Source organism: Curcuma longa, chromosome 4 (assembly GCF_044706935.1).
Source record: "Curcuma longa cultivar G26 ecotype Majalengka, Jawa Barat chromosome 4, ITB_CL_G26_1.1, whole genome shotgun sequence".
Lineage (NCBI taxonomy): Eukaryota > Viridiplantae > Streptophyta > Magnoliopsida > Zingiberales > Zingiberaceae > Curcuma > Curcuma longa.
Window position 1 is genome coordinate 11,086,025 of NC_133864.1, and position 27,336 is coordinate 11,113,360.

The 27,336-nt window shown below is 33.5% G+C and overlaps 3 protein-coding genes across 4 annotated transcripts; 2 read left to right on the forward strand and 1 right to left on the reverse strand.

The window, feature by feature from the left end:
• The first annotated feature begins 1,459 nt into the window (after positions 1–1,459).
• Positions 1,460–13,826, forward strand: LOC141826703 (uncharacterized). The gene is made up of 12 exons (XM_074713986.1): positions 1,460–1,743; positions 2,184–2,312; positions 3,216–3,410; positions 5,040–5,087; positions 5,166–5,294; positions 6,125–6,249; positions 8,717–8,827; positions 10,655–10,763; positions 10,902–11,020; positions 11,264–11,414; positions 13,074–13,218; positions 13,589–13,826. The coding sequence occupies exons 1-12, from the start codon at positions 1,624–1,626 to the stop codon at positions 13,663–13,665; spliced, it is 1,458 nt and encodes a 485-aa protein (XP_074570087.1). The 5' UTR covers positions 1,460–1,623; the 3' UTR covers positions 13,666–13,826.
• A 215-nt stretch (positions 13,827–14,041) lies between these two features.
• LOC141826702 (serine/threonine protein phosphatase 2A 57 kDa regulatory subunit B' theta isoform-like) lies at positions 14,042–17,963 on the reverse strand. Of its 2 annotated transcripts, XM_074713984.1 has the most exons (4): positions 17,823–17,963; positions 17,564–17,731; positions 16,052–17,444; positions 14,042–14,668 (listed from the first exon to the last, which is right to left on the reverse strand). In XM_074713984.1, the coding sequence occupies exons 3-4, from the start codon at positions 17,240–17,242 to the stop codon at positions 14,318–14,320; spliced, it is 1,542 nt and encodes a 513-aa protein (XP_074570085.1). In that variant the 5' UTR covers positions 17,243–17,444; positions 17,564–17,731; positions 17,823–17,963; the 3' UTR covers positions 14,042–14,317. The 2 variants fall into 2 exon arrangements, with proteins under 2 accessions (XP_074570085.1, XP_074570086.1); XM_074713985.1 differs by lacking the exon at positions 17,564–17,731.
• A 1,641-nt stretch (positions 17,964–19,604) lies between these two features.
• Positions 19,605–27,265, forward strand: LOC141826701 (guanine nucleotide-binding protein-like NSN1). Its single transcript, XM_074713982.1, has 10 exons — positions 19,605–19,723; positions 20,519–20,557; positions 20,634–20,878; positions 22,208–22,310; positions 22,456–22,629; positions 22,722–22,945; positions 24,931–25,195; positions 26,016–26,195; positions 26,268–26,482; positions 26,638–27,265. The coding sequence occupies exons 2-10, from the start codon at positions 20,539–20,541 to the stop codon at positions 26,995–26,997; spliced, it is 1,785 nt and encodes a 594-aa protein (XP_074570083.1). The 5' UTR covers positions 19,605–19,723; positions 20,519–20,538; the 3' UTR covers positions 26,998–27,265.
• The last annotated feature ends 71 nt before the right edge of the window (positions 27,266–27,336 follow it).

Sequence of the window (27,336 nt, forward strand, 5' to 3'; positions counted from 1 at the left end):
AAATTCCAAAAGCACATAACTCTTTTTTATTATACTCCTTTTTTCCACATTTAAAATTTTATTTTATCTATTTAAAAATTTATTATTTTCAATTTACGAGATCAAATTTAGATACGAGGTATAAATACATTAAAAAACACTTTCAAGAATAATTAATTTTTTTTCAAATAAAATTAATTGATGAAGCTATATCATTCAAAAATTTAAAATTTTAATATTTTTAAATCAAGATAATCCTTATAATTCATTAGTTTTTAAAATTTTAATATTTTTAAATCAAGAGAATCCTTATAATTCATTAGTGATGTTGGTGAGTGAGAATTATTATTCTAAATTTTATAATAAATTTATGATAAATTTGATTAAATCTTTACTAATTTAAAATTTTAACTTATATAAAATTTAGAATTGAGAACATAAATATATTAATGAGGTTTATACGAATATATTAATTTTAATTTAAAATGATTTAAAATTCAAATTTAATTTTGAATTAATCAATTTTATTCTAAATTAGCTGATAGATTTAAAAATTTTGGATCATTTTAAATCAAAACTAATATATTTTTAAAAATCTTTTAAACGTATTCATACTATCATATATCTAGATTCTGTATATTAGGTCGCCATGTCGAAATCATTCTACTTATTAAATTTATTTAATGGATAAATATAGATTAGACATGCTGCAATTAGTTGTGTGTGTATATATATATATAATAATAGAAATCTTTTTCCCACCTCAGTGATCCCACACGATCAGTTCATGATCATATGTGAGGAGGTAAATCAAGAAATTATAGTTGGTCATGACGAAGAAAGACATTATCTCGACTTTATCGAGATTTAAACTTTTATCTACTTCTACAATTCTGCTCCGTTGTAACCAACTCAGCTATATCCCAAAGACAACCCCACTCCATTTCTTATATCTAAAGACGACCCCACTCCATTTCTTATATCTAGAATTCCCTTTAGTTATTCGATTGATCCACCTATGCAAATCCAACCACTTATACATAAGTGTTAGTTATAATTTATAATTGTTATAATATGCTATTAATATTTAGATATTTGAGAGGGATCCATCTAATTTTATAAAAAAAATTATTTATCATCAGGATAAATCAAAAAAATAGTCAGTAAATAAATTGAGAAACCCTTACAATGGACGGGTCGATAACTCAACATTCTTAAATCATTTATCGATTGAGAAAAATTTATTTAATAATTTATCATAATTAGGATTTGATCTTTAAATATTTAAAAAATTACACAAATGCCTTACCACTTCATTTATAGCTTTGGGAGCTCTTGTACTTATCGTATAACAACTATAAAATTTAAATCACTATAATATATTATATATTATAGTAATATATTATAAAATTTAAATCACTATAAAAAAATAAATTTAAAAAAAAAGCAATGGGGTTTCGTCGCTGCTGTCGAAGCCACTAGTTCTTGATCTTCTTCCCTTCCAAAATCTGATCCATCCCTCGGAATCATACGCAACCACCCAAGCCCCGACGCTCACCGCCATCGGCACCGCCGCCGCTCCTTTACTTTCCTCAGCCAAAATCGCGCGCCGGCGCCCAGTAGCCCCCCGGACTGGCATCTGAGATGCCTGTGCCCCTGCTTGGCCTCCACGACTTCCAGGAGAAGGTCGCCGCCCAACTCGTCCCTTGGAGCCGCTCCATCCAGTTCTGGGCTCGTGCCATCGATGTCTACGCCGGCTACAAGGTCGCTACTTTCCCTTCTCTGTGGCGCAAGCCATCGTACAGGTCGCCTTCCTCCAATCTACATCATCATTCTGTCAAAGTCAGGAATGGTAGAATTTGTATCTATTGTACTGACCATGAAAATAACTCTTATAATATTCACGTTCATCCAAAGATTTGGAGGTGATGTAGCTCATAGTTTGTCACTCGCAACTATTGCAACATTTTCATTCACCTAAACTCTATATAAAAAGATAGAGAGGTGATACAATTCAAATTTTAAATTTTCAATATTTCGTCCGGTTTTTTCAATTCTTTACACCCTCTTGTCCTGCCTCCTCTTTCGTTTACAAATCTCAAATCTTTATGGGTTCTTGGTTTCTTCTGGCTAGGTTCTTTCTTCCCACTTCTTTCTTTCACTAAAGTTCCTATCTTTATGTGATCTTTGCTTCTTCTAACCAGATGTGTCAGTTCCGTACGGGACTCATCAGAGATGCCGCGAAACAGGAGGAGATGTGGGAGAGACAGCATGAGCTCGCAGCAGAGAAGATGTATTCTCTCTGCTCTGAACTTGGCGGGCTCTTTCTCAAGGTATACAATTGGTTTCCTGATAACAGTTGGAGCATTTGTTTTCATGGATTGATGTCCCTTTTCAAAGAAATCATATAGAAGCAGAAGAATTTGATAATACAGTCAATAGCTTGGAAACAAAAAATATGCCATTGATAATTGACATAAAGTTCTTCTAAATTTCATCTGTCTTTGCCTATCTTAATTTCTTGCAAGAGTGCTCATTGCCTTCAATTTAAGTATCATGTACTGTGCCTTGCCAAGAATCCCATAAGAATCCATGAATTGTCTTCCCTTCGGTTAGACCATCCATGAAAAACCTTCCCTAAGGAATCTCTCAGTACGCTTATAGATGGCTACTTGTACAACAAAATACAGATATGATAAATGGATAAAAAGATTGGTAAAGATTGATAAAATTTGGACAACATATTGATAATCTTGAGCTAGATAATTTTAATTAACCTTATCATATGACAATATATAGAAATAGCATTTACTTTGGATAGATGAAATATGGTCATTTTATCGATTTCCTTATTGATTATTTCTTACTAAAAATAGGAGTTGTCTAGCTGTCATTATTGAATTATTGAGTAATAATTTTTTTAGGAAACATCCAGTAAGCATTCAAAACCAGAAAGAATGACCTTTTTGCATTATTAAAATTGAATTATATGCTTAGATTTGCGAGTATCCAAGTAATTTCTTCTGTATATTTTCTGAAGATGTCAATATGTGATCTCGACATTGACGGTCAATTAGATACAAACGCATCATAGATTTTCTGTCCAAACTATTTCAAATATTTTCTTCCCATCTCTTTCAGTATTGTATGTTTATTGATCTCTGTTAAAAGGAGCAAATTCTGGATGGGAAGAAAATCTTGCTTTTGGGGAAATGTAATTTTTTATATATAATCAGGCTGCACAAATTCTGGGAAAGCCTGATTTAGCTCCAGCAGCATGGGTAAGAAGACTTGTCACATTATGTGATAAGGCTCCTGCTACTCCAATTTCAACTGTACAACAAATAATGGAGGAGGAATTGGGACAAAATTTCAGTGAAATCTTCGAGCAGTTTGAAGTCGAACCTATTGGATCTGCTTCAATTGCACAGGTTTGAATTAGTATGTTTGAACTAAATAAATTTAACATATTGGATACATTTAAAGAAGGCTGAAACTACTATTGCTTTATCTTTAAAAAAGTGAACAAAGTTTGAAAAGGTTTGTATTATTGATTCTCTTCTTAGTATGTATCTTTTAGATATGTGTTAGATTATCAAGCTGCTGATAAAGCAACAAATTAAATAGCATTTTTTTTCCTGATCTTGAAGATAAATTTCAGAAACAAGACCAGAGGAACGTGAACTTTGTCTCCTTTCATAGTTACTAATTAGGTATTATTGTAGGAGGATTAAATAATTGATGAAGAAAGAAAAAAGAATTCTAACTATATCTGCAATCATATTATCTTTACTTTCTATGGACGTTTGAAAATTGCTAAAGACATAAGATGTCAATGAGTTCTGTAGCATTATTTTATAATATAATACTGAATCATTTTTATTATATTTTTTTACTTTATCAGAAGCTTCCTTTAATTCTGAACTTGAGTGTATTTATTTGTCTTATGGCCTGGAAGCATCTTCTAACTCCTTACTTGGTATTTAATACAGGCTAACAATCATTAATTTGAAACCTTTGACAAAAGTTTGCATTCTTCTGTTTTTGATTGATTGGAGTGCTGCCATACAGACGACCATAATAATTGATGATAATAATTAAATCATTAATTGCATTCTTCTGTTTTGCATTCTTACTGCGTATTTAAGTAATCCAATCTAGGTGCTGATCTTTTTATCATCCTTGCCAAAATAATTGTGGTGCTACCATCACCATAATAAGTAATTGTTGAAGTTTGTTTTTTTTCCTCGACCAAGATAAACATAGAAGGGAATTGATCTGATTTGAAGTGAATCAACTATATAATATCTGTTTGTCCCTGAATACCAAAATATCTAACAGAGAGCAAGAAGGAAACATCAAATTCCAAGAAGAGAGACTGATTGAAGGGTCAAGGTGATGGATTCTGATATTGTGGAAAAAGGGGCATTTACAAAGAACATCAAGCAGGAAACACCAAGAAAAAAGAACATCAAGCATAAGAAGACAACCTGGAATTAATATGAGTCTACAATAGGTCCATGATGCCTTGGTACTCAGTGTTTATAGCCGATATTATGGGGCAGTATATAAGAGAGTAGTTGACAAAAACTGATGTGGGTTTGTGAAGGGTAGGGTTTTATGCCTTTACTCACTCCGACACCAAACTGAGACAAATGATGAAATAGGAAAAGTTTAAATTTTAGCTATTAAGGAGAGCAACCAGGTATATGTCGACCCATGCTTCATGTACAGTGTGCCTTCAAGATCATTAACTACAAACAAAATAATTTATGGCACAGACTAAATAAACCATTGAATCTGAATGTAGAGAAAGTTATCTGATTTTAGAAATTTTGCATTTGTTTCTTAGCATTCCTATATGTAGAATTGTTTATTATTTAATGGACTTGTGTTTTGAAGTTCTTATTCTGTGCAGAAAGGTTTATCTTGATTATTTGTATCTATTACTTGATTTCCTGATTATATTGTGTTGTATGCGGAGGTTAAGCATAAACCTTTTCCTTTTGATTTGAGTGTGTTCCTTTTGAATGATTGTTGATATTTCTTTATCATCACAGGTTCACAGGGCAAAACTGAGAGGTGTTAAGACTGATGTTGCTGTGAAGGTTGGTGACAACAAACATTGATATACATGTTCTATTTTTTATCACCATTAGTTTACTGATTTGACTGGAAGCTTCAAGGTTCAACATCCTGGAGTTCAACAGTTGATGTTGATAGATATCCGCAATGTGCAAGCATTTGTCTTGTTTTTGCAAAAGACAGATATAAACTTTGATTTGTTCTCAGTCACCAAAGAAGTTGAGAAGCAGGTATATGTATTTTGTCTCATTTTCTGTCTGTTCTAGTTATTCTAACAAAGAACTTGTAGTTACATGCTAAATGCATGATTCTGTAATAAGCCTTTTTTAACATCATTATAAAATACATGACAACTATTGATGCATTCTGTAGGAACTGACAAAACTGGCATTGCCAGAATTGGCTTAAACAAAGTAGAGCTGGTTGTGACGGTTGGGCTTTATTTGAAGATTGTGTAGCATCAAGTAGAATTAATCTGATTGAGTTCTCAAGATTATACTTGGTTTTAGCCTTTTAGGTTTTTACCAGATGGGTTGAACGGCTTTCTAACTATTGATATTGCTTGATACATTTGACTTGTAAACTGTTTTTTTTATCAATAATTCTCCATTGCATATTTAGTACCAAGTTCAAAATCTCCTCCAGTCACTAAGATTTAAATTGTAGCATGTTAACTGATATCTGTCAGTAAACTCTGTTAAGGCATGGCTAATGATCCTTAGTCATGAAATACATTGTCCATGTTTCTACTCGATTTTGTTGGTTATAAAAATCAATTTCCAACAAATAGGTGGCATAAACACTGCTTGATAGTGATGATGATGATTTATGTAAATGGTGCAAGTAAAAACAAAATTTCTCTAAGATCTAGTTTAGGTTTGTAGCGATCATGTGACCTTAGATATTATAATGATTCTCACTTTGTTGGAGCATTATCTTTTCCTGTGTTCATACAGTACGGTTTTCTTATCCTTTAATTTGGTTTAGAAGGTGCAGTCTGAATATAATCTTATTCAATTATTTGTTGTTTTTTTTGCTTTTCTGTCATTTGTTTCTGTAGATTGCTTATGAGTTTGATTTCCTGAGAGAAGCTGTAGCTATGGAAAGAATAAAGAATTTTTTCAGCAATAACAATAAGAAGCCTCCTGTTTTAGTACCACGCATCATTCCAGGCATGGTAACCAGGTAAAGTTTTGGAGTGGAGAAACTATGATGGTATGCGACAATTAGTTTCTTTCTTCAGTTATGATACAAAACTTTATCGTAATGCATTTATTATCAAGAACCTTGTTCATTGTGGATTTGGTCAAGTAGAATAATAGGGTAATAAGGGTTTCTTTTAAAGAAGCATATGCTATTAATAAATTGTTGCTTGCATTCACAGGAGTTATGACAATGTTACTGCAGGATTGATAGGATATCTAGCAAAAGTATCGCTTTGATTTTGGCTTTAGTTATAATGCGAATTTCATTGAAGAAACTAAAGAAGCCCATAGTATAGTTGGTGATAGACCTTTAGTTAACTTTATCATCCATTACCTTTTTCATTATAATTTCTTTACATGATGCAGAGTGGCCTTTGATATGAAGTTCTCGTCCCTCTTTTTCTTTTTATTTTTTTTTCTATTTTATATATATATATATATATTCTTTTACTTTTGGTGATCAACTGTTGGTTAAAATTTGAGTATTAAGCTTGGTTTTTGATGTTTAGGGTACTCATACAGGAGTGTGAATAATGGGTTAAAAAAACTACAGAGAGAGAGAGAGAGATGCAAAAAAAATTCTTTAATATACTTATTATAATGAACAAAAAGATTTTTCTTTCTATGTCAAATTAGTGGGATTGTGCCTAGGTGCTTTTCCCTCATGGAATCGGGAAAATAAAGAAATGAACTAGTGTGGAGGGATTATGATTAGTGGTGACAATTTCAACTCTTGGATCCTCTAGGGAGATTTGTAGGGGAAGAGATGCAATGGTATGGTTTCGAGATAATGGGAAGAGATGATGTTGGATCCACATCGAGATAATGCACACAACCTAAAGGGAATAAATGTCTATGAGACTTCTCTCATGGAAATAAGACAAAATCAATTTAGGTTATGAGAAATTGAGGTCGAACAACCACCACTAAACAACATTGCTACAGACTAACTCTTCTTTTGAGAATCTGAACAGATTTAGGTGGAATGAAATGGAGGGTATTTGCAATGCATATGTCAGGAGTAGAGTGATTGGCAAATGTGTTGTTGATCAAGAAATAGATGAGATGGTAGGGGTAGGAGTCTCCGGCGGGAAGAGAAAAGAATATGGAGGTGAGTGATGGGACTTTGGCAGTGTCATCATCATTGGAGAGACCTTGTTTGTTTTTTTCCATATATATTTTATTTATTTTCAGCTAAAATTTTAAAACTATTTTTTTATACTAGAGACTTTTTGATATTATTTTATAAGAAGGTCATCTATAATCATCATTTAAAGAAGGTATTTCAAGGTTGTTGCTTCTCTTCATTGGGCATGTTGCATGACATGCTCAATGAAGAGAATTTTTTGTCACACACTGTATAAGAGAGTCTGCCTGGAAGTTTACCTAACTTCTTCATTTCAAATAAGTTACATAAATTTTTATTCATTCAATCCCTGCAAACCAAATTGATATAGTGAAACGGTAAGTAAAATAAATTTCTAATTTATTTATTCATTTTTTCACCTTAAATTGAATAATAAATACCTTAATAATTTATAAGTTTTATCTATATAGCAAATCATCATTAATTTTTTTGTATATAGTTTTTTTTCAATATTGTAGAATCACTTTTATTTTTTTTTAATATTAAGTAGCATTTTATTTTTAAAAAAAAATTGAAATGAACACTGTTTAAGGTTTCCTTTATTGAGCAGCCACATGGCAGTGTCTTGCTTCTTATGTGAGGGCATGTGATGCCATATTTCAATTGAAGAGAGTGCCAAGACTTGTGTATTTTCATATTATATCGTATTTGTTCAGAAATGTGTACATTTTATTTGCTTTGGCTTTCATCAACTAGAAATGTCTGTAATGATGCCATGTTAAAGGAAAAAATTGTTGTGTTCTTGATGCTAATTGTAAAAATAAAAAATGACACTGACAAGTAATATGGCAACTTTCCATTCACAACTTTTCTCTTTTATTATTTACCTTTTCCTCTTTATCAGGAGTTTGTAAATCCCGACAGATCCAAATAGCATAAAGCCTTCTTGATTGCATTTGTACCAATGCTTTATCACAGAGTAATACTAGGCTTCATTTGCTATAAGAAGTTTCTTTTCTGTTACGGGAATTAAACAAAAACAACATTTGTAGTTACTTTCGTGCATGAATTTTGCTAGCAATGGGGGTCCAACTTGTAAACCTATTTATATTCCTAGGAAATGAAATTTTATACTTTCTGATCATCTAAATGGTCATATTATTATCTTCTTACTTTAATAGCATCAGAGATTTAGAAGACAATTGCTCCCATGTTTTTTGACTTTTTCATGTATGTACAATTTATCTAGTTTTGGATTTATATAGTTCGCAATGCTTATAACAGACCATTATTTAATGTGCGTGTATATATATATCAATTATTTTCATGACATTCTAATTGGTTGATTCAAAATGGTTAGGAAGGTCTTGGCAATGGAATTTATTGATGGCGTTCCGATAATGAATCTTGGTGAACAAATAGCAAAACTGGGTATTGATCCCAGCAGCAAAATTGCAGTTCTTGGAAAGCAGTAATCTTTTGCATCATTCTTTTTATGTCTTCATATTTTACGTGCATATGTATAGACATCTATATGTTAGGACCGATGGAATTCATATATCCACAATAGTATGATATTGTTCACTTTGGGCCTAAACCCATATGGTTTTGTTTTTGGACTTTACCCAAAAGACCTCATACCAATGAAGTTATCTTCTATTTTATAAACTCATGATCTTCTCCATGCATTTCCAATGTGAACTTTGATTATAATCCTAACACTATACACATGTCTTGCATATTTGCACATTCAAATTTGCAGGGTAAGCACAAAAAAGTGCTGTATAGTGTTTACATAATGAATTCCTCTAACAACTATCACATGCCATGTAATTATGTATCATTTCTGTAATGTATAATTGCATGTGTCACTATGGTTGAGTTGATAAAGTTATACTATTATATTTAAAAAAAAGAACTAATGTAACCCCTGACTAAATAGCCAATATCTCATTTTGACTAAAGTCAGACATACTAATACTTGTAATTATTAACTCTAACACTCTTCCTCAAAAATGGAACATATACATTAATTCAAGACAACACTGATTTTGCACATTTCTGAATCATCATTGACTGGTCTTCAAAACCATGTTGGTCATATCCTAGGACTAGGGTGAATACAACTAATAACAGAAAACAATTAATATTTGAGCTCAAATCTTAAACACTCACTAAACTAGAATCTGTGTGCTACTGAGTTTTACTTGCTGAAGCCCAGAAAGTTTACTGGAACTTTGCGTTGTATTTTGCTAAACATTTAAAGTTAACTATTTAGGTAATTTTAATTATGTTAAAGAGTGTTCTCTTTGATTTCACCTTCCTTTGACACCTTGGATATTCATTTCAATTTGTCTAACTATAGTAGATATTTGTTCTCTTTCAACTTATCCACACTATCTTAACTAATGTTTAAAAAGCATATGCAGGCAGTACTTGGTCGAGCAATTGCATAAGTAGAACCGGTATGCACTCAATGCTTTTCGACAAACATACATTACTTATATTGACAATAAAGTAGAATGTGGGTTAAAAAAATTATGGGTTTACGTCTAATATATAATAGCAAACTAAATAAAAGTAACCAATATAAACAAATCTTATAGCTATTGCTTAATTTTTTTTGCATGTGAATCTACAATACATATTGCACAAAACATATAACTTGAAAAATGCATATCTTTCAGCTGACACAATAAATATATAGAAAATTTTATTTGTGGACCTAGACACAAGATAAAAATATGCTTCTTTTTTCCATTTAGAAATACTAATTTAATCACATTCATATTAATTTAATATAAATTTGAACTTATTAAGCTTGGTATTAACTTTACTTGCATAGTATCCTCACAACCATAAGTGGATGTTATGCTGCTATTCTTCATTGCATAAGCTTATACTGCTGCATAAGCAACTATGCGGAAGCTTTTTGAAAAAATAACTTTAACATATTTTCCATTTTATAATTTGTTTGAGCTATATCTATTTGTTCCAGTTTTTATTTTATTATATTTTGAGAAAATGTTTACTATTCTATAGACAATATGGTTGAGTGAAAACATCTATTTTGAATCATTGTTCATTTGTTCCTGAGGGTCTATATTTTGCAGGGAAAAGGAAACCTTTCTCCTTTTGGATTGGTTTCCTTTCTGCATGGCTTTAGGGTTTGTATGCTTAAGATCCTTCAAATTTGTTGATTCAATTCCTCAATCATCCTTCTAATAATTCATATAACTAAGAGATGCTTTTAACTAAGATGAAATCTAATTTCAGTTTTCTTTTTACTGTAATGCAGGAAAATATTAAAAAGTTTGACACTCGCATATGGTCAAATGATCCTAAAGGATGGATATTTCCATGCAGATCCACATCCTGGAAACATTCTTATCTGCAAGGGCACAGAGGCAAGGGTGCTTCTGATTTGGATTTTAGAAGTTATCCTTGTTTGCCACTTGTATTATTTGTTGCAAAAAGGAAGATTTTTTACAACTTTAAACTTTAATAGATTTTCTTAGTTATATTTTCTTCTTGTTCTCTTGTAGGTTGCATTGCTTGATTACGGACAAGTGAAACAACTTCCAGATGACCTGAGGCTTGGATATGCAAATCTTGTGCTTGCTTTGGCTGATAATGACCCTTTAAAGGCCAAAATAAGTTATAAGTATACAGATTTTCTCCCTTTGATATGTTTAAGTATAATTTTGAAGGATGATGCCAGACATAAACATTTGCCTGGAACAAATGTTTGGGTCTCCCTTGCAGTGATTCATAAAAAAACTCCCCAAAGCAAGAGGATAATCTGCCAATAGCTTAGAACCTCTTTAATCAAGTACCCATTATAGTTAATTAGATTCATTCTTTTGGATGTGCGGCTTTTGTCCTAACAACTGATTGAATCAATTAGGGAGCTCGGCATCGATACATTCAATCATGCAGATGAGGATGATGAACTTTTGAAATTAGCACAAAGAATGTTTGACACTAAGCTTCCTCCTGGTGTCACTGTTATGTCACCATTTGCTGAAGACTCTTCGTTAAAAAAAGTCTCTGTTCAGGTACACAATATTCTTAAGATGGTGATTTTCATAATCTGTTTGTCACCATTTGCTAACCACTGAATTTTGTTAATATTCAGATGGGCAATTGTGTTGGTGTATGAGAGGATTAAAGACAATTCATTTAGTTACTAAAGAAATTAAAGATAAGCTAATAAAAATTTTGAACTGTTGATCCAACCTCAATTTTGTTTATGGTAATTTTTATGATTTCACAATACGATAGATAATATTGTGAATGGAAAAAAATGAGGAAGTTTTGTTTAACAACTTCGATAGGATGCTTATTGCTCAACTACTTTGTGATAAAAACATAGTAGTGGGCGGAGCCTTTACCTTCAAGATCTCCGAGATGCAGTCCTCTTGTAAGTATGTATTGATTTGACCAGTAATATACTTCATGTGTGAAATAATTCAATAGAAAACATCCAAAGCTATACTAATTATTAGCCCTAAGAAAAATAAAACACAAGTTTTGAGGATTCATGTCACAATCATTAGAAGCTTTGAGGATTTTGCATTACAAGAAAAATGCTCCTGGAAAAAGTCACTTAGATCGTTATTATATTTATCTTTAGCTTGTAGAAAGCACAAATGCAGAATAGGCATATCCTCACATAGATATCACACAGATAGGTGATCGAGATTACACTATTATGTTTCATCAAGCAAACTGTAATAGTCAGGGCAAGTGAATGTCTAATGAATAATGATCAGTTAGCAAATTTATTGATCTAAGTCTTTGAGAGGTCCTAGAATCACCAAACTGGTGGGTCGATTGAAAAACCTGAAACTGAGTTGCTCATTAGGTTGGTTCCATTCACTAATTAGAGTTGTTAAAAAACTGGAAAAAAACCTGTTCGACCTCCATTATTTTTTGAAAGTTGGAAAAATCTCAAACATGTATGTTTCATTGTGATACTTTAGGAGTTATCTAGTTGTATTAATTCTTGCATGTGCTATTGGTAGAGTTAATAATTTAATTATCTTATGTCTTTCCTATTGAGTAAATTTATTTTACTATTTCGGTTGTTTTTCGTAGATTAAATACATGTTTTACATATATAATTTTATTTTGAAATGGTTTGATTATTTGTTTTGAGACAAGGTTGAAAATTTACTTTCGATTTTCAGTTGGAATTGCACTTTAGAGAATGGATCTAGATCTAGGTTGTCTGTCTAATGGACTATGATGGTTAAATGTCTAGGTTGACCATTAAACTAGTGACCTAAAGCTTAGTTCAATTTCTGATTCCCTTTTTTAAATAGGAAAGAGAAGGGAATTATATTAAGAATTAGTAACATGTAAATGTGTGTCTGTATATATATTTAAGGTTACTTTCTTTATACATAATAAGTTCTCGCCTTTTACATGATTTATTTCCTTTAAAAATAGTGAGAAAGCATAATACAAATATCGAATTCCTATTAAGATAATTGGAAACTCCAACCATCAAGAATCTCAGTAAGTCTAGAAAAAAGACAGTTCTATATATGCTCTAATTTCCAATTCAAAGCATAGAAGGAAAAGGAGTGACTTGGGGTGGTTAGGATGATGATGCCACCCAAATCGGATTATTAATCCTTCTCTTATCAGCTTGAAGAAGTTTGTTGATTATTGTAATGGTCATCCTAACCGGAGTCCTTTTGCCATGACAGAGTTTTCCAGAGGAACTTTTCTCGGTTCTCCGAACTATGCAATTGCTGAGAGGGCTTAGTGTTGGGATGGGAATCTTCTACTCTTGTGCTGAACAGTGGAGGCCAATTGCTGAAGAAGCTCTCTTCAAAGCTGGAAGACTTGAAGGTAATGTAAGCTCATATTGTACATCTTTTTTCTTGAAGGTAATGTAAGCTCAATATTTGTGTTCCATGTGGCGTTGGCTACATTAATCATATCCTTCCATTGAACTTGGAATCAAGATCCCAAATGGTGTAGGTCTATTGTGTCACTTAAAATGACGATCTCGCTTTATGAAAACATAAGATTAAGATTCATGATCATACATTTAGATAATTTTAGTATCATCTGCCTAGGTGTAATGCAACTTTTGATCCTTTTGCAACCCGATCTGAGGTTGACATCTGTGGTTCTATGAGCAGAATAGCATAATTTCAGAACCACTTAAGATATCCTTATGTTATTGACATTACAATCCAATCCTTGCATATTTCAGTTGGGGATTTGAAAGATCGAAGGCGTGGATTGTTGAGCAGAATATTCCGGAGGTCTTCAACGACTTTTACAGTTTAAAGTCTTTTTGTACCTTGTACTAGCTATATTGAGTAAATTGCCTGAGTTCTGAAATATTTTGTAGCAAAACAATTTGGTTTGAAGATTCAATTGGATCGGATGAAAATCTGATTCCACTGTAAACTTTCCATTGTTTCAATTGAACTTTTAAATTCAAGTTATGTTTTTGATTCATTTTGGTTCAGAGGTACGAGCTGATTAAATATGAATTCGTTTGCACCCCAACTATATCTATATATATTTTTGCATATACCCACTCAACATAATAAATTATAAATAAAAAAGGTACTTTAATTAAATTTGAGCACAAAAACAAGATCTTCAATCTACTTTCTCCCTCATATTTGAGCAAATCATAACAAACAAACCATTCAACACATCAAAAAATAAGTACACAACTGAAAGCATTCATGTCTTTGTAGATCAGTAATCCATGAACTCCAACACTAATGCTATTGCATGACATTCTTGATAAACTTGGTATTTACATTTTCAACCTGTACAACTTCTCTAAATCCTCCAAAAAAGAACCAACAATGCGGAAAGTAAGCATACATCGTGCACTAATCTAACTATAACCTATATGGACTCATGTTACCCAATGTCAATCCGATAACCTCATGATACAAAAAGAAAGTTGAGCTACTAAGGCTTAAATTGGACGATGTACTATTCGCGGAATAAGCACAGGCTCGTTGCTTGCGGCTTTTGTAGCAGCAATTTCCTCCAAACGTTTCCAGGTTGATTCGCGTTTTGATTGGATCTCCTTGCTTTTGACTTCATCTTCCTCGAACCTCTTCAAGCACTCAGCAAATAGGTCGGGATCGTTATCAGCGAAGATCTTTCGAACATTTAACGTCAAGCTCTGAACAGCTGGGTTCCAGTGACTTGTGGTGTTTCTTTCGAGTGCCGGAAAGATTATGGGTAATAGTACCTTGACATTTTGTTTGATCAGGTTCTCGATGTGATCGTTGTTCCATAGGAACAATGCCCTCTCGGCTACCTGCAAATAAAAATGGCAGAAGTCTCAGGTATGATATAATTGCTAACGGATAGATAATTCGACACTGTAGCAAAAAAGAGATGAACTAATTATGAAAATTGCAAGTGCTCAACAAATAGACATTTTAGTATTACAATAGCAAACAGTTACACAACAGAAACCTGTAAAAGTCTTCGAGATCTTAATTGCGTTCAAAGCTTTACGGGACATCAGCTAGGCCTAGCTGTTCATAAAATTTTTTGCATGAGAATGTCATTGTAAGACTTGGAGTGTCAGAGTGTTCGACATAGATATAAACCCATAGGCAAGACGAACAGGGAAATTGTGTGGTTGTATTAATATCACATGCGTGTATATTGATAGGTTAGAATATGTTCAGAGTGGCCAAGCTGGTGCCATGTCAAGTTTCAATTGTGTCGCCTGTGGAGAAAACCTAAAAATAGTGTTGTGTAGGCTAAACAGAGTGTAGCGAACAGGGAAGTGATGAGCCTTTCCAGAAACAATTTTGTTATAGAGATTTGGGAGTTCTCTTACAATGAGCTGGTTTTTACTCTATTGCTACTAGTAGGAACAAAGTTTCAATATTTATTAAAAATTACTACCTTATATCCAATAAAATATACTAATCAATTCATACTTGGAAAAATGTGTCACGCATGTCATGTAAACCACATACTACAACAATGTAGAATAGATCTTGTTTATCATAACACATATAATTAAAATCTAAAATGTTTATACCCGCGATGGTTATCTCAATAACAATATAATAAAAAAACTCCTAGTTGGATATTAAGCAATCTACGCAGCAAATCCATTGAGTGTCAATATTGATGTTGAGCAAAGCATACAAGATAAGACCCAAGGATAACTTAATTCATACCTAATAAATCCTTACTCAATATCGGCATTATCATTTACTTAAGGCCAAACATTTAGCGCTTAACTATTCCAACTCAATGTTATCTTCTATTTCTCAAATCAATCCTAACTTTCATTTTTCCATTTGAGTAACATAATGGCCTTAGGGAGTCTTAACCTACAAGGTAAAACCCTCTGATATTTGAGAAGGTGCTTGCAGTCACAAACAGTTGAATTTGAATGACTAATATACAAAAAGGAGATTTACTTCTTATGCAAAATCATGTTCTGCTTGAAGTGATGCTCGTGTCACTTGAGGAAATGTGCTGCCAAACTAATAGGCTGAGAATTTTTCTCATTCCATTAGCATCAAAATTCACTCATGCTGATTATGGTTACAGGAAAGCCAGCATTAGCATGTAAAATAGAAAACATTGAGAACACAAGTTCACTAGAAGGTAAAAAGGAAAAAGTTTGATTATTATTATTGAGCAATCAATGGAAGGATGAAGTGTTTCTTACCTGAAAATGAGGACTATTCAAGCAGCGGGCTATCTGGTGGAATAGTGGTACCATACATCGCTGGAATTCTGGAAGCTGAGTTGCATCCAAGACCTCTTCTAACTCTCCCAAGAACATAACTTCCTTTGAACTGTTGATGATAGGCCAAAATTTCAACAAGCCCCTTATGACACTATCTGCAAGCTTGCAATCTTTTTCTATAAATTGGGTTATGCAGTATGACAATTGCTGATGGTATATCCCCATGCATTTTGGTTTATGGAGTGGGATTAACGCCCGAACAAGGAACAATTTATGTTCTTCCTTTAAAGGCAATGCAAAGCCATTGATAATACTTCCCAATACCTCTAGCAGCTCTGCAATCCCATTATGTTTTTCAGTCTCGAAGATAAATTGATAGAAAATATTATTAATAACTTTTCTTATAAATGGTCGATACACCATAAATTTTCCATAGATACGGTGTAGAATTGTCTTTAAATACTCCCTCTCTCTGACGTCCTCAGAGTCAAACAGGTCGATCAGCTTAAGAACAAAGGAATGATCAATATATCTTTTTGCCAGCTTGGCATCTGTCTCAGATGATTGAAGGAACTTCAAAAAGAAGTCATAAACAAGATGGAGGTGCGGCCATGCAGGGTCCATTACAGGTTCATCATCCTCCAAATCAAAGGCTTGTAGAACCTTGTACTCGCGAGGTGGGGAAGTGAGGGTCCTAAACAAGTTTAAGGACACCATCTTGATGATCTCTTGCATAACATTCTCTGGAAACTTTCCACTGGCTGAGGTCACATAATCAACTAAATCTTGAAGAGTCTGCCTCTTTATTTCCTTCTCTTTCAAGCTCTTTGTGGAGTCTGTGAAGTCGAATACCACACAACACAAATTCAACTTTCTGATGAATAACCTCTGCCTCTCAGAGCTCGATACATCTTTGAAGCTCGGCAGCGCTTCGTAGGGCGCGATAGTCAAACCACCATTTCGCATTCCAGCATGGTTCTGCTGAGTTGGATGAACTAGCTCAGAATCCTGACCAGGAGGGATAATTGTGACCCTGCTGTTTGACAAGTCCCCATCTCGTGAACTAGTCGAAGTTGCTGATGATGGTGAACTAGCGCCCGCAACCAAATCTCGTTTATCGCCAGACTTGGACTGCTTGCGAGGGATCCGGCGGAAAATTTGCTTAATCATGCTTTGCGGCACGCATGCAAAGGACAACAATCAGGATAAATAGAAATTGAAGTAAGCCCCTATTTGTCTACTGCTTGAATCAACAGCCCAACGAAGGGGATATTTTTTTGCATACAAAAGATGCATTGCACTTAAAATTCTTCCTTCTCTAACAATCAACTGATAAAGAGAACTCTTTCCCGCATCAAGCTTAGCAATTCCCCTGGGAAAAAAAACAGTTAACAAAATCAGATCCAAGAACACACCCTAGGTTGTAAAATTTCGTGAAAACGCCGTCAATGACGAAGGCGAACACCAAAAATAAGTTTCCCACTTTCGTACCTGTTCTCCGTAGCACAGATGACACACGATCTAAGGATTCCTGAAGCCAAATTCCACCTCCGACACAAAATCGATGGGTGTGAAGCAGACTTAGAAGGACCAGATATCCGGAAACAACGTTTAAAACAAAGGGAACAGCAAAAAAAAAATCAGAACTTCAAAATGGAACTGCAAAGGGGAAAGGATCAAGCATCAAAGACAGATTTTCTCCTGGTATCACAAAACCCACTGCTGAAAGAAGAAGAAAAAAAAAACCTACCTTTTCGAGACGAAGAGAGCGCCGCCCCCTCAGCGTCCTACACAAGATCTGCCACTTCAGCCTCGTTCCGCTCCGTGGTGGGGAATGGGAGGAGGAAAAGGACGAAGGAGAAAGGCAACGTCTTTGGATCGATCAAATGGAAACAGCTCTCTCCCCTCTGCTTTTGCTTATCTATTGACCATCTGTAGTAGTTCTCTTCTATTTCTTATCATTAACGGTAACTTTTAAAATGCCCCTTGATTTTTACCGACCTTTTTCATAATGACGCTTGAATTTTTACTAATATAAAAAAATTAGAAAATTAAGATAGGATACTTTTATATATATATAAAAATTAAATTCTTCAACAAAAGATAGAATACACCACTCAGCAATCCTACACAGTCAATTTTATGATCATTTATGAGGAGATAAATTGAAAAGCTATAGTTAATCACGATGAAAATAAAAATCAAACTCAAATGGGCGCCTTATAACGTGCAAAATCGTTAAATGAGCATTTTATTCGAATTAAAGTCAAATGAGTGTCCTTTAATAATTTTATTTAGAAAATATTCATTAATCCAATGATATTATAGCAGATATCGGTAGCTATTATAATGTATAAAAACTATCTAATAGATGCTACAACGTATTTAGAGAGAGTTTAGGATTTAAGATTTAATGTTTATAACTTGTATAAGTTACCAAGTAACTGTACAATATGTATATGTTACTAAGTAACTGTTACAATGTATTTAGGGTTAGTTTAGAGTTTAAAATTTACCTGGTATAAAAGATAGTTAGTAGTTACTACAACGTATTTAGAATAAGTTTAGATTTTATGATTTACGATCTCTAAACACTGTTATATCAAAATAGTATTTATCAATTTGATCAAAATTATTTAAATTTCATCAAAATTACTTTAAAATATTGTAGAAGTTATTATGTAATTACTACAACTCTAAATCATAAATCTTAAATTCATCCTAAATATGTTGTAACAGTTATTGAGTAATTTTTATACATTGTAACAACTATTCGATAGTTTTTATATGATGTAAATCCTAAATCTTAAATTCATCTTAAATATGTTATAGCAACTTCTAGATAATTTTTATACGTTGTAGCCGTTACAGTAGTTGTTACAACAATGCTAAGTCATGGAGTATTTTTGGGGTAAAATCAGTGATAGATGCCTATTTAATTTTTTTTTAAAACAAAGGTGCCCATTTGATATTTCTCTTAATTTGGGGTATTCTTTTGATTTTTGCTCTATTGTTTTTTTTACAATAATGAATTTTTGCCTAATAAATATTTTGATCCGAGGGGTTTTTTTGTAATGTTGTGATATTAATAAAGCGTTGGGTGCAATTTTAAAATGGATTAAAATATTTAGAGCATTTTGAAAATAATCTTCTGTCACGATAGGTAATGTGGCACTTTACATCTACACGCTTCATGTTTATGAATTATCAAGAGCAATTAGTTTAGATCAAAAGTAAACTAATTTAGATACTAATTATACATAGCTATGGACAATGGACATTATTCCTTTAAATAGAATAAAATTTAAAAATTAATTTTTATTATATGATTGTTAAAATTGAAATATTATAATTATAATATATAGATATTGATTATTTAATTAACAATAATTTTCAAGTTAAAAGAGTTGGAGAATATTTTAATGAAAATATTGATTATAATAATTGAGACTCTTAAAAACTAAAACAAATATAATTATTTGGCATTATTCTTATTTACAATGAAAATTATAAATTGTCCGCGCCGATAAACCCTAATTTCTTGCGGCTCCCTCGCGCCGGCGCCTCCACCTCTCTTTGAACCCATCTTCTTGCTGACGAGCATCCTCCCGGCGACCTTACCTCACAGAAAAGAGAGTTCTTTTTTCGTTGGTGAGTTTCCAACTCTACTCCGCAAGTTTTTCCTCACATGTTCTTCCTTCCTTCCTTCCTTCCTCCTCTGTTATTGTATGATTTTTTTTGTTCCCGTGTTCTAATGCCGAGATAAAAATTGCATTTTGATCGGGTGATATCTCGGCGGATTCACGTAGATATGCTGGTGGATGCTGCTAGAAAGCCGACGTGGGGATAGATTGGTTCTAGAAATTAGATTTCCTCCACTATTAAAATCTACGTCATTGCATGTGTCTCACTGAAAAATGTCTTCTTTTGTCTTGAACTAGTTTCTAATGATTCTAATTTGGTCAGGTTGTGCTTCTTGATTAGGGTGGCTTCCTTAGCTAATTTATTTGGAGTTGTTTCACTCTGGGCGAATAGAGATTGAACAAAATTTTAATCTTTATAATGATAACGTTGAAACGCGTAGTTAGAATCACGTGAATGGAGTGAACAAGTAGGCATTCTAAAATCGTGAGCTGAGTGATCAGGTAGGCTTTCATTGTTAGTACAATTTATGTTGTTAACTTTTGTTATGGAATTATGGTATCTAGGGCTGATGCATGGAATCTAGTCGTGACCCAGATTTTGGTCTGTAACATTGTAAATTATACCATCCATCATCTATTCTCCTCTGGGCGTTCATGTGAACTTGTAAAGTAAAAAAAAAAATCCATTTTTCCCTGTTGAATCAGCGTATGAAGTGGCATTTATTTCTTTAACCTGCTAATTTGTGACAACAAAACATTGAGCTAGTGCCAACTGTTTTCTATGTTTATATCTGTTGTGCAGGTTACTTTTGAGCAGCAAATATGGTGAAGAAGAGCAAAAGTAAGTATATTTCTTGACCAAATTATCTTTTGATTGTACTGTCTCTGGGGCTGCATTACATTTAACCTCCTTGCAGAGAGCAAAAGTAAGAGGGTATCTCTAAGCAAGAAATACAAAATAATAAGAAAGGTGAAGGAACACCATAGGAAGAAGGCAAAGGAGGCAAAGAAGCTTGGTCTGAACAAGAAAAGAAAGGTAGAGAAGGACCCTGGGATTCCGAATGATTGGCCTTTCAAGCAACAAGAACTTAAGGCACTTGAGGATCGCAGGGCTCGCGCCTTGGAGGAGTTGGAGCAGAAAAAGGCCGCTAGAAAGGAGCGGGTAATATTCTCTTCCTACAACTATAGGCACCATTTTTTTTCAGCCCTATCTTCCTTCTTTTATAATATCATGTTTAATTCTATTTGTGTTTGTATATGCACCTTAAAACCAATGAAGATATGAACAGAGAAAATAATCTTAGTTCCATTTTGCAATGTCTAATAAAGGGCCAAGCTGTGCTATTCATGACTTGAATAGAGCCTGTTCTCATTTAGCTACTTCTAACAAAAGGTCAACCTGAGCTATTCTTCTTTCTTCCAAAGTTCTCATTGCTTTTATTTTCCCTTTGTCTATTGTGTGTTTCTGTATGCACCACTTTAGAGAGGATAGCCTACACGGGAGATCTCTCTTTATATTTTTATGCTTCATTCTAGCAAATTTGAGGTGAAAGACATTGTTGTGTGCATTGATCTAATGCTAACACATCACTGATTTATTTGAGTGATTAGTTCATGTGGTCGCTCTCTTTATTATTATTATTATTTTCACTTCATTTATTTTCTCTACCTTCTCTAGTTGTCAATGCATAGATTTAGGTGAAATGCATTGTTGGTTTTGTTTTGACCTAAGGTCGAACAGATTGTCAGCTACTTGCTCCATCATCTCCTTCAGTTTTGTTTCCTTGCGTGCGAGGAATATTTTTTCTTGGTTCATCATTGTTATGGCCAATTTATGCTATACCTATGAAATTTCTCTAGTTTATGTAAAAAGCTAGACGCCAATAGTATCTATTCTCCAACTTGAGAGTAAGTGCTAAAGATATTTGGTTTATTATGTAATAGGTATGTGTGAGTTGTGCTTTTGATTTACTATTTTATTATGTCTATGCACACCTATGTGATGGCATGTAATCGTCATTGCAGAAATAAGGTAATATAATATCTTCCTTTCCTTAAATTCAACAATATTATACTTATTTTATTTGAGTTAGAGTCATGTAGGTAAAGTTTTTTCTACAAATAGGCCAAGGAAATTTATGTCCACGTGGCCTTGGTAACAGTTTAGGAGTCTTATTATTATTTTGTTATTGTATTTATAGAGTAAGTTGTACTAACTAATATACTTATTTTCTTTTGATGTGTTATGTAGCTTGATGTCTATGAATATTGGGGTTTCCTACCTTCCGTAATTTAAATTCCTGGTACTGTAAAAGTAGTGATCGTCTAATAAGTGAACTTTCAACAATTATACAGCGGGTTCATCTGTATATGCCAACCCATCATCATTTTGCACAAATTTTAGTTTGTGTAATGCTGTTTTAATAGACATCTGATTTTTTTTTTTTTTTTGCATTCAAAGTTCTTTTTTTTTTTTGTTGTTGTTTGACAGGCTATGAAGAGGAAACTAGGCTTGATTGATGATTCTGATGTTTCACAATTGGCTTCCATAGCTTCTGCACAAGGCAAAGAATTTGTTATAGCAAAGAGCCATGGTAGCGAAAACCATACCTTCAAAGTCCTTATGTCCAAAGACATATATCATTTATTTATTTTTAAAAACCATACCTTCAAAGTCCTTATGTCCAAAGACATATATCATTTATTTATTTATTTTGACTGTTTGCTAATTTTCTACAGATCATTCTGAGAGAACTTTCTATAAGGAGCTGAAAAAAGTTATTGAAACGTCAGATGTAATATTGGAAGTACTTGATGCAAGGGATCCACTTGGTACTCGTTCCATTGACTTGGAGAATATGGTGTTAAAGTCTGATCCTAATAAGCGAATTGTGTTGCTTTTGAACAAGATAGGTATTTTTTCCTCTTTTTTTTTTTTTTTGTAAAATGATATCTTTTAGTTTTCTGATTTTTTTGGGCCAATATTTCTATTCTTATATTTGCAGATCTTGTTCCTCGGGAAGCAGTGGAGAAGTGGCTCACATATCTTAGAGAAGAGCTCCCTACTGTAGCTTTTAAATGTAGCACACAAGAACAAAGGTCAAACTTGGGATGGAAGTCATCAAAGAGAGCTAAGGCTGCAAAGACATCTAATATTTTGCAAACTAGTGATTGCCTGGGAGCTGATACTCTCTTAAAGTTGTTGAAAAATTATTCAAGAAGCCATGAGGTAAAAAATTAGGCTTCTTTGTTTTTTCTTAAATAGCTAGGTTAATTTGTCGCAACGGTAAGGTTGCTGCCATGTGACCTAGAGGTCACGGGTTCAAATCCTGGAAACAGCCTCTTGCCAAAGGCAAGGTAAGGCTGCGTACAATGGATCCTTTCCCCGGACCCCGCATGGCGGGAGCTTCGTGCACCGGGCTGCCCTTTAGCTAGGTTAATTTGTCAAGAATATTATGTTGTCCCAGGAGGCATTAGAGAAGAATCTTTGACACTTGACATTGCTCAATGAAACCTACTTACATGCATCTTTTAGAGTCTTCTTAGAATAAGAGATATGTATAATAATATCATTACTGATAGTAGAGCTATCAAGAGTGTCACAAATAATTTATCTATAGTTGTAGGTGTACATCAAGTTTCAATAAGTCCTTATCTTGTTTTACATTGGTACTTAGATAAATTGATTGATCACATATGCTGGATAGCACAATCGAGATTTATCATTCCGATCAATGACTGGAACACGACTGGACAACACAGGTAATATACCTCATGCCACATGTGCCACATAGTGTTGCTCTTGTTGAGTGGGTACTGCATCAAATACCTTCTAATTCTTCTTGTTGGTCACGGAGTGAAGAAGGTAAGAGAAGAGAGGCTAAAAAACAAAGAGATAACAATGAACATCAAAAGAGGTGCCAACAGAAGGTGAAGTTCGTGTCAGCTTGGGGAAGCATGTGGGCTTGGCAAAGGAATCAAGGAAGATGGTTATTTTGATGTTGAGGGAGGGTGGGCATTAACTTCATTAGCATCCATGAGCAACATATGCCACAGGTCGAGGACAATGGTTGATGGGGAGGGTCTACCATCGAAGATATTCTATCTATTATAAAATGATATATAATTTATATGTTATATATTATATGAATTTGTGTGCTTATATAATGTGTTAAATTATAATTATACAACTTATAAATTGAATTAAATTTTCATTCTTTATTTTTTATTGAATTAAATCAATTTATTTAAAATTTAAATTTCCTTCTATTTAATTAAATAGATGTAGTTTATGTATGATTGTTTTTTTGTACACAAAATCAATTTATTTAAATTAAATTATGTATTATAATTTAATAAACTAAATCAATTAAGACACTTATATACTATATTATAATGCATTAAATTGTATTTATGTATAGTTTAATTCTTATATTAAATTTAATCAAATTGAATTTAATACCTTAACCTGATATCTAACCCTTTAACTCCATTATTTTTGGTATGAATCGATTATTTCCTTGGTTAATTGTTAAAGGTAAATTGGGACAATTAATATTTGGGATGAAATTGTATTTTTGTTTAATTGAAGTTGATTTTGCAATTAACGTTGGCAATATATGCACTTTAGCTCTCTATGTTCACTTTACAACTATAGTTAATTTTGTGCAAATTTTCAGTGAAGTAAAATTGGCATGTTAACACTGCATCAAAGAATTATGTTCCTTTTGTATATTTGCATGCAAATTTGCATGATAGATACCGTAGGTAGATAAATGTGAATTCCATTATAATATTATAACTTCGTGATACACAAATTTAAGAATTGATGTTAAAGTTATTTTAGGCAATGTATTAAAATTTGATGGTTGATCAGAATTGATAAATTAATCATGCATGAAGCAAATTATAAGTTCTAATTTATTTAAATTCTCACATTAATTTAGAGTGTTGTATGCCAAAGTGGCTCTATAAACTGTTAATGGCAGTTACATTTTTTTGAATATGCATTATAGTACTAAGTTTCTAAATTGTAAGATACGATTTACTAAATTGTGAGACAATTTACCTGCTGAAAGGTCATTTATTGTGCGCCTTCTCCAAAATGATGCGATTTTGCGACATGCAAACATAGGATATTTCATTTCTACTTGGGCAGCCAAAAGATTTGTATGTTTTTCTGATGTTAATTGGATTTTTTTGTTTTCTTTGCAGCTTAAGTTATCAATCACTGTGGGTATTGTTGGACTCCCGAATGTCGGGAAGAGCAGCTTGATAAATAGTTTGAAGAGGTCACATGCTGTTAATGTTGGTGCTACTCCAGGATTAACCAAATCGATGCAAGAAATTCAGTTAGATAAAAAGGTAAAGCTGTTGGATTGTCCTGGTGTGGTAATGCTCAAGTCTGGAGAGGCTGATGCATCTATAGTGCTTCGCAACTGTAAGAGGATCGAAAAGTTAGATGACCCTGTCAGTCCAGGTATTTCTTCTCGATTGTTCGTTAGGTTGTAGTATATTAAAATTTGTTAATCAGTTAAGCATTTGTTCTTTCAAAACCTCTTACCCTCGATGAAGAAAATTCCATAATTTGAAAACATCTTGTTCTGATTTGGATTGGCCAAGTTGATCAACATTGGCCATAGCCAATCTGATTTTGTCCAATTTCTTAGACATTCTTTCAAAATCATGAGATGGAATTAAGAGCACAAGAAGAAACCAATTCCCTTCGTTCAAAAGCAATTGTTCAAGTATGATTTTAATTTTTAAATGAATTTGTTATCGATGACCTGATATGGATGATATATAGGTTGTTTAATTGACCAATATTGATACCCATATGGCGTTTGTAAACTATGGAAAACTCTACTGATAATTAATGTCAGAAGATGTGTTAAAGGTGACTATAGATTTGGTTATCTAAGGTGCTATTAAACCAGAGTAGGGTATACAATTTAGATTCTATGCGATAGGCAAAACATAGGCTGTTGTCATAACCTTTCTAGGTTGGGCTAGGAAAATACTCATGGTTGCATTCTCGTATAGTAGCACATTAATTCATATTTCTTTTGTTTTTTTATATGATTTTGATTTTGCCATTCTTCCTATTATATTTGGCAATAAGTTGGGCCTTGAGTTCCTATTTCTTTTGGTTTCTGGTTTGAGTAATTAACTGAGAAATTTATAATGGCTAATCGACAACATGTCCTTTAATCTTTGACTGCTACTGACTCTCCTTGCCTCAAACATCACTTGTGTCGGTATTGGTTATAACTCTGTTGGTTCATCATGAAACCTTGCAGTAAATGAGATCCTCAAGCTGTGTCCAGCGGAGAGGTTGATGTCTCTATACAAGTTGTCAACCTTCAGCTCGATCGACGACTTTCTTCAAAAGGTAGCAACTTCAAGGGGTAAGCTGAAGAAGGGTGGAGTTGTGGACATCGAAGCTGCTGCGAAGATTGTACTGCATGATTGGAATGAAGGTATCTATTTCGTGTACTCTGATTACTATTTGATTGCTCCAAGACTGATTTTTCTCTCTGGCATGTTTTTAGGTAAAATACCATATTACACTTTGCCTCCACCTAGAAACGAGGGCGAGAATCTCGACTCTGCAATTGTTCCACAGCTCGGGAATGAGTTCAATGTCGAGGAGGTTTACAAGATCGAGTCTTCATTTATCAATACCCTGGCATCAGTGGAGGATTCCCGTCACATTGAAGTTCCTCCTCATTCCCCACTAAACTTCGATGCTCAGATGCTAGAGCAGGTTTCACTATTTCGCATTGGTTATTTGAACTAGATTGAGTTGCATCGAGTTGAGTTTCGATTAGCAGGAAGTGCTTGCTACTTCGAGGATATAAATTATTGATGCATCATGATAATCTACATCTTATGTAAATATAATTTTCTTTTGAATGGCAGGATGATGCTAGGCAAAATGCGGTAGTTGCTGTTGAGGACGAACCCATGGCTGATGATGATGAAGTGCCGGAGGAATCCAAGGCCAAGCCTAGCGGCAACCAAAACGACAAGTTGTACACTGCCGAAGGCATACTCGACCCGCGTAAAAGGAGAGCCGAGAAGAAAAGGCAGAAGGCCAAGAAAGCAAACATCACAAACGAAATGGATGCCGACTATGACTTCAAGGTGGATTACAGAATGGAGGATCTTCCTTCAGAAAGTGAGAATGCAAGCGAGGATGAGGGTGAAGATGAAGCAAACAAAATGGCCCCCGTGACAGGCGTTGACGATGAAACAACCAAAGTGACTCCCATGACTTGAGCAAAGATCTAAAGAGCATTTAGAAGTGTCATTCTAGCTTGTTTACCAGTCTATTTGTTGGCCATATAGTGAGCATGTCGACAATTTTGATCAAAATTATTCTAAAGTAATAGAACTTTGGTGAAACTTGCTTGTGCCTTTAGAACAATGTATCTCAACTTTGGAGTAGATTAAAAGATATTTCGGATATTAAATAAATTATGAGTGAAATGTTAATTTTGATAAATTTTAAAAGAGGAGTATCATTTTGATTTTGATGATGTGAATAGTTAAGGATGCATTTTCAATGATATGACTAATTAAGATGCCTTTTAATTTTTTATTAGTATTCTATGTAAT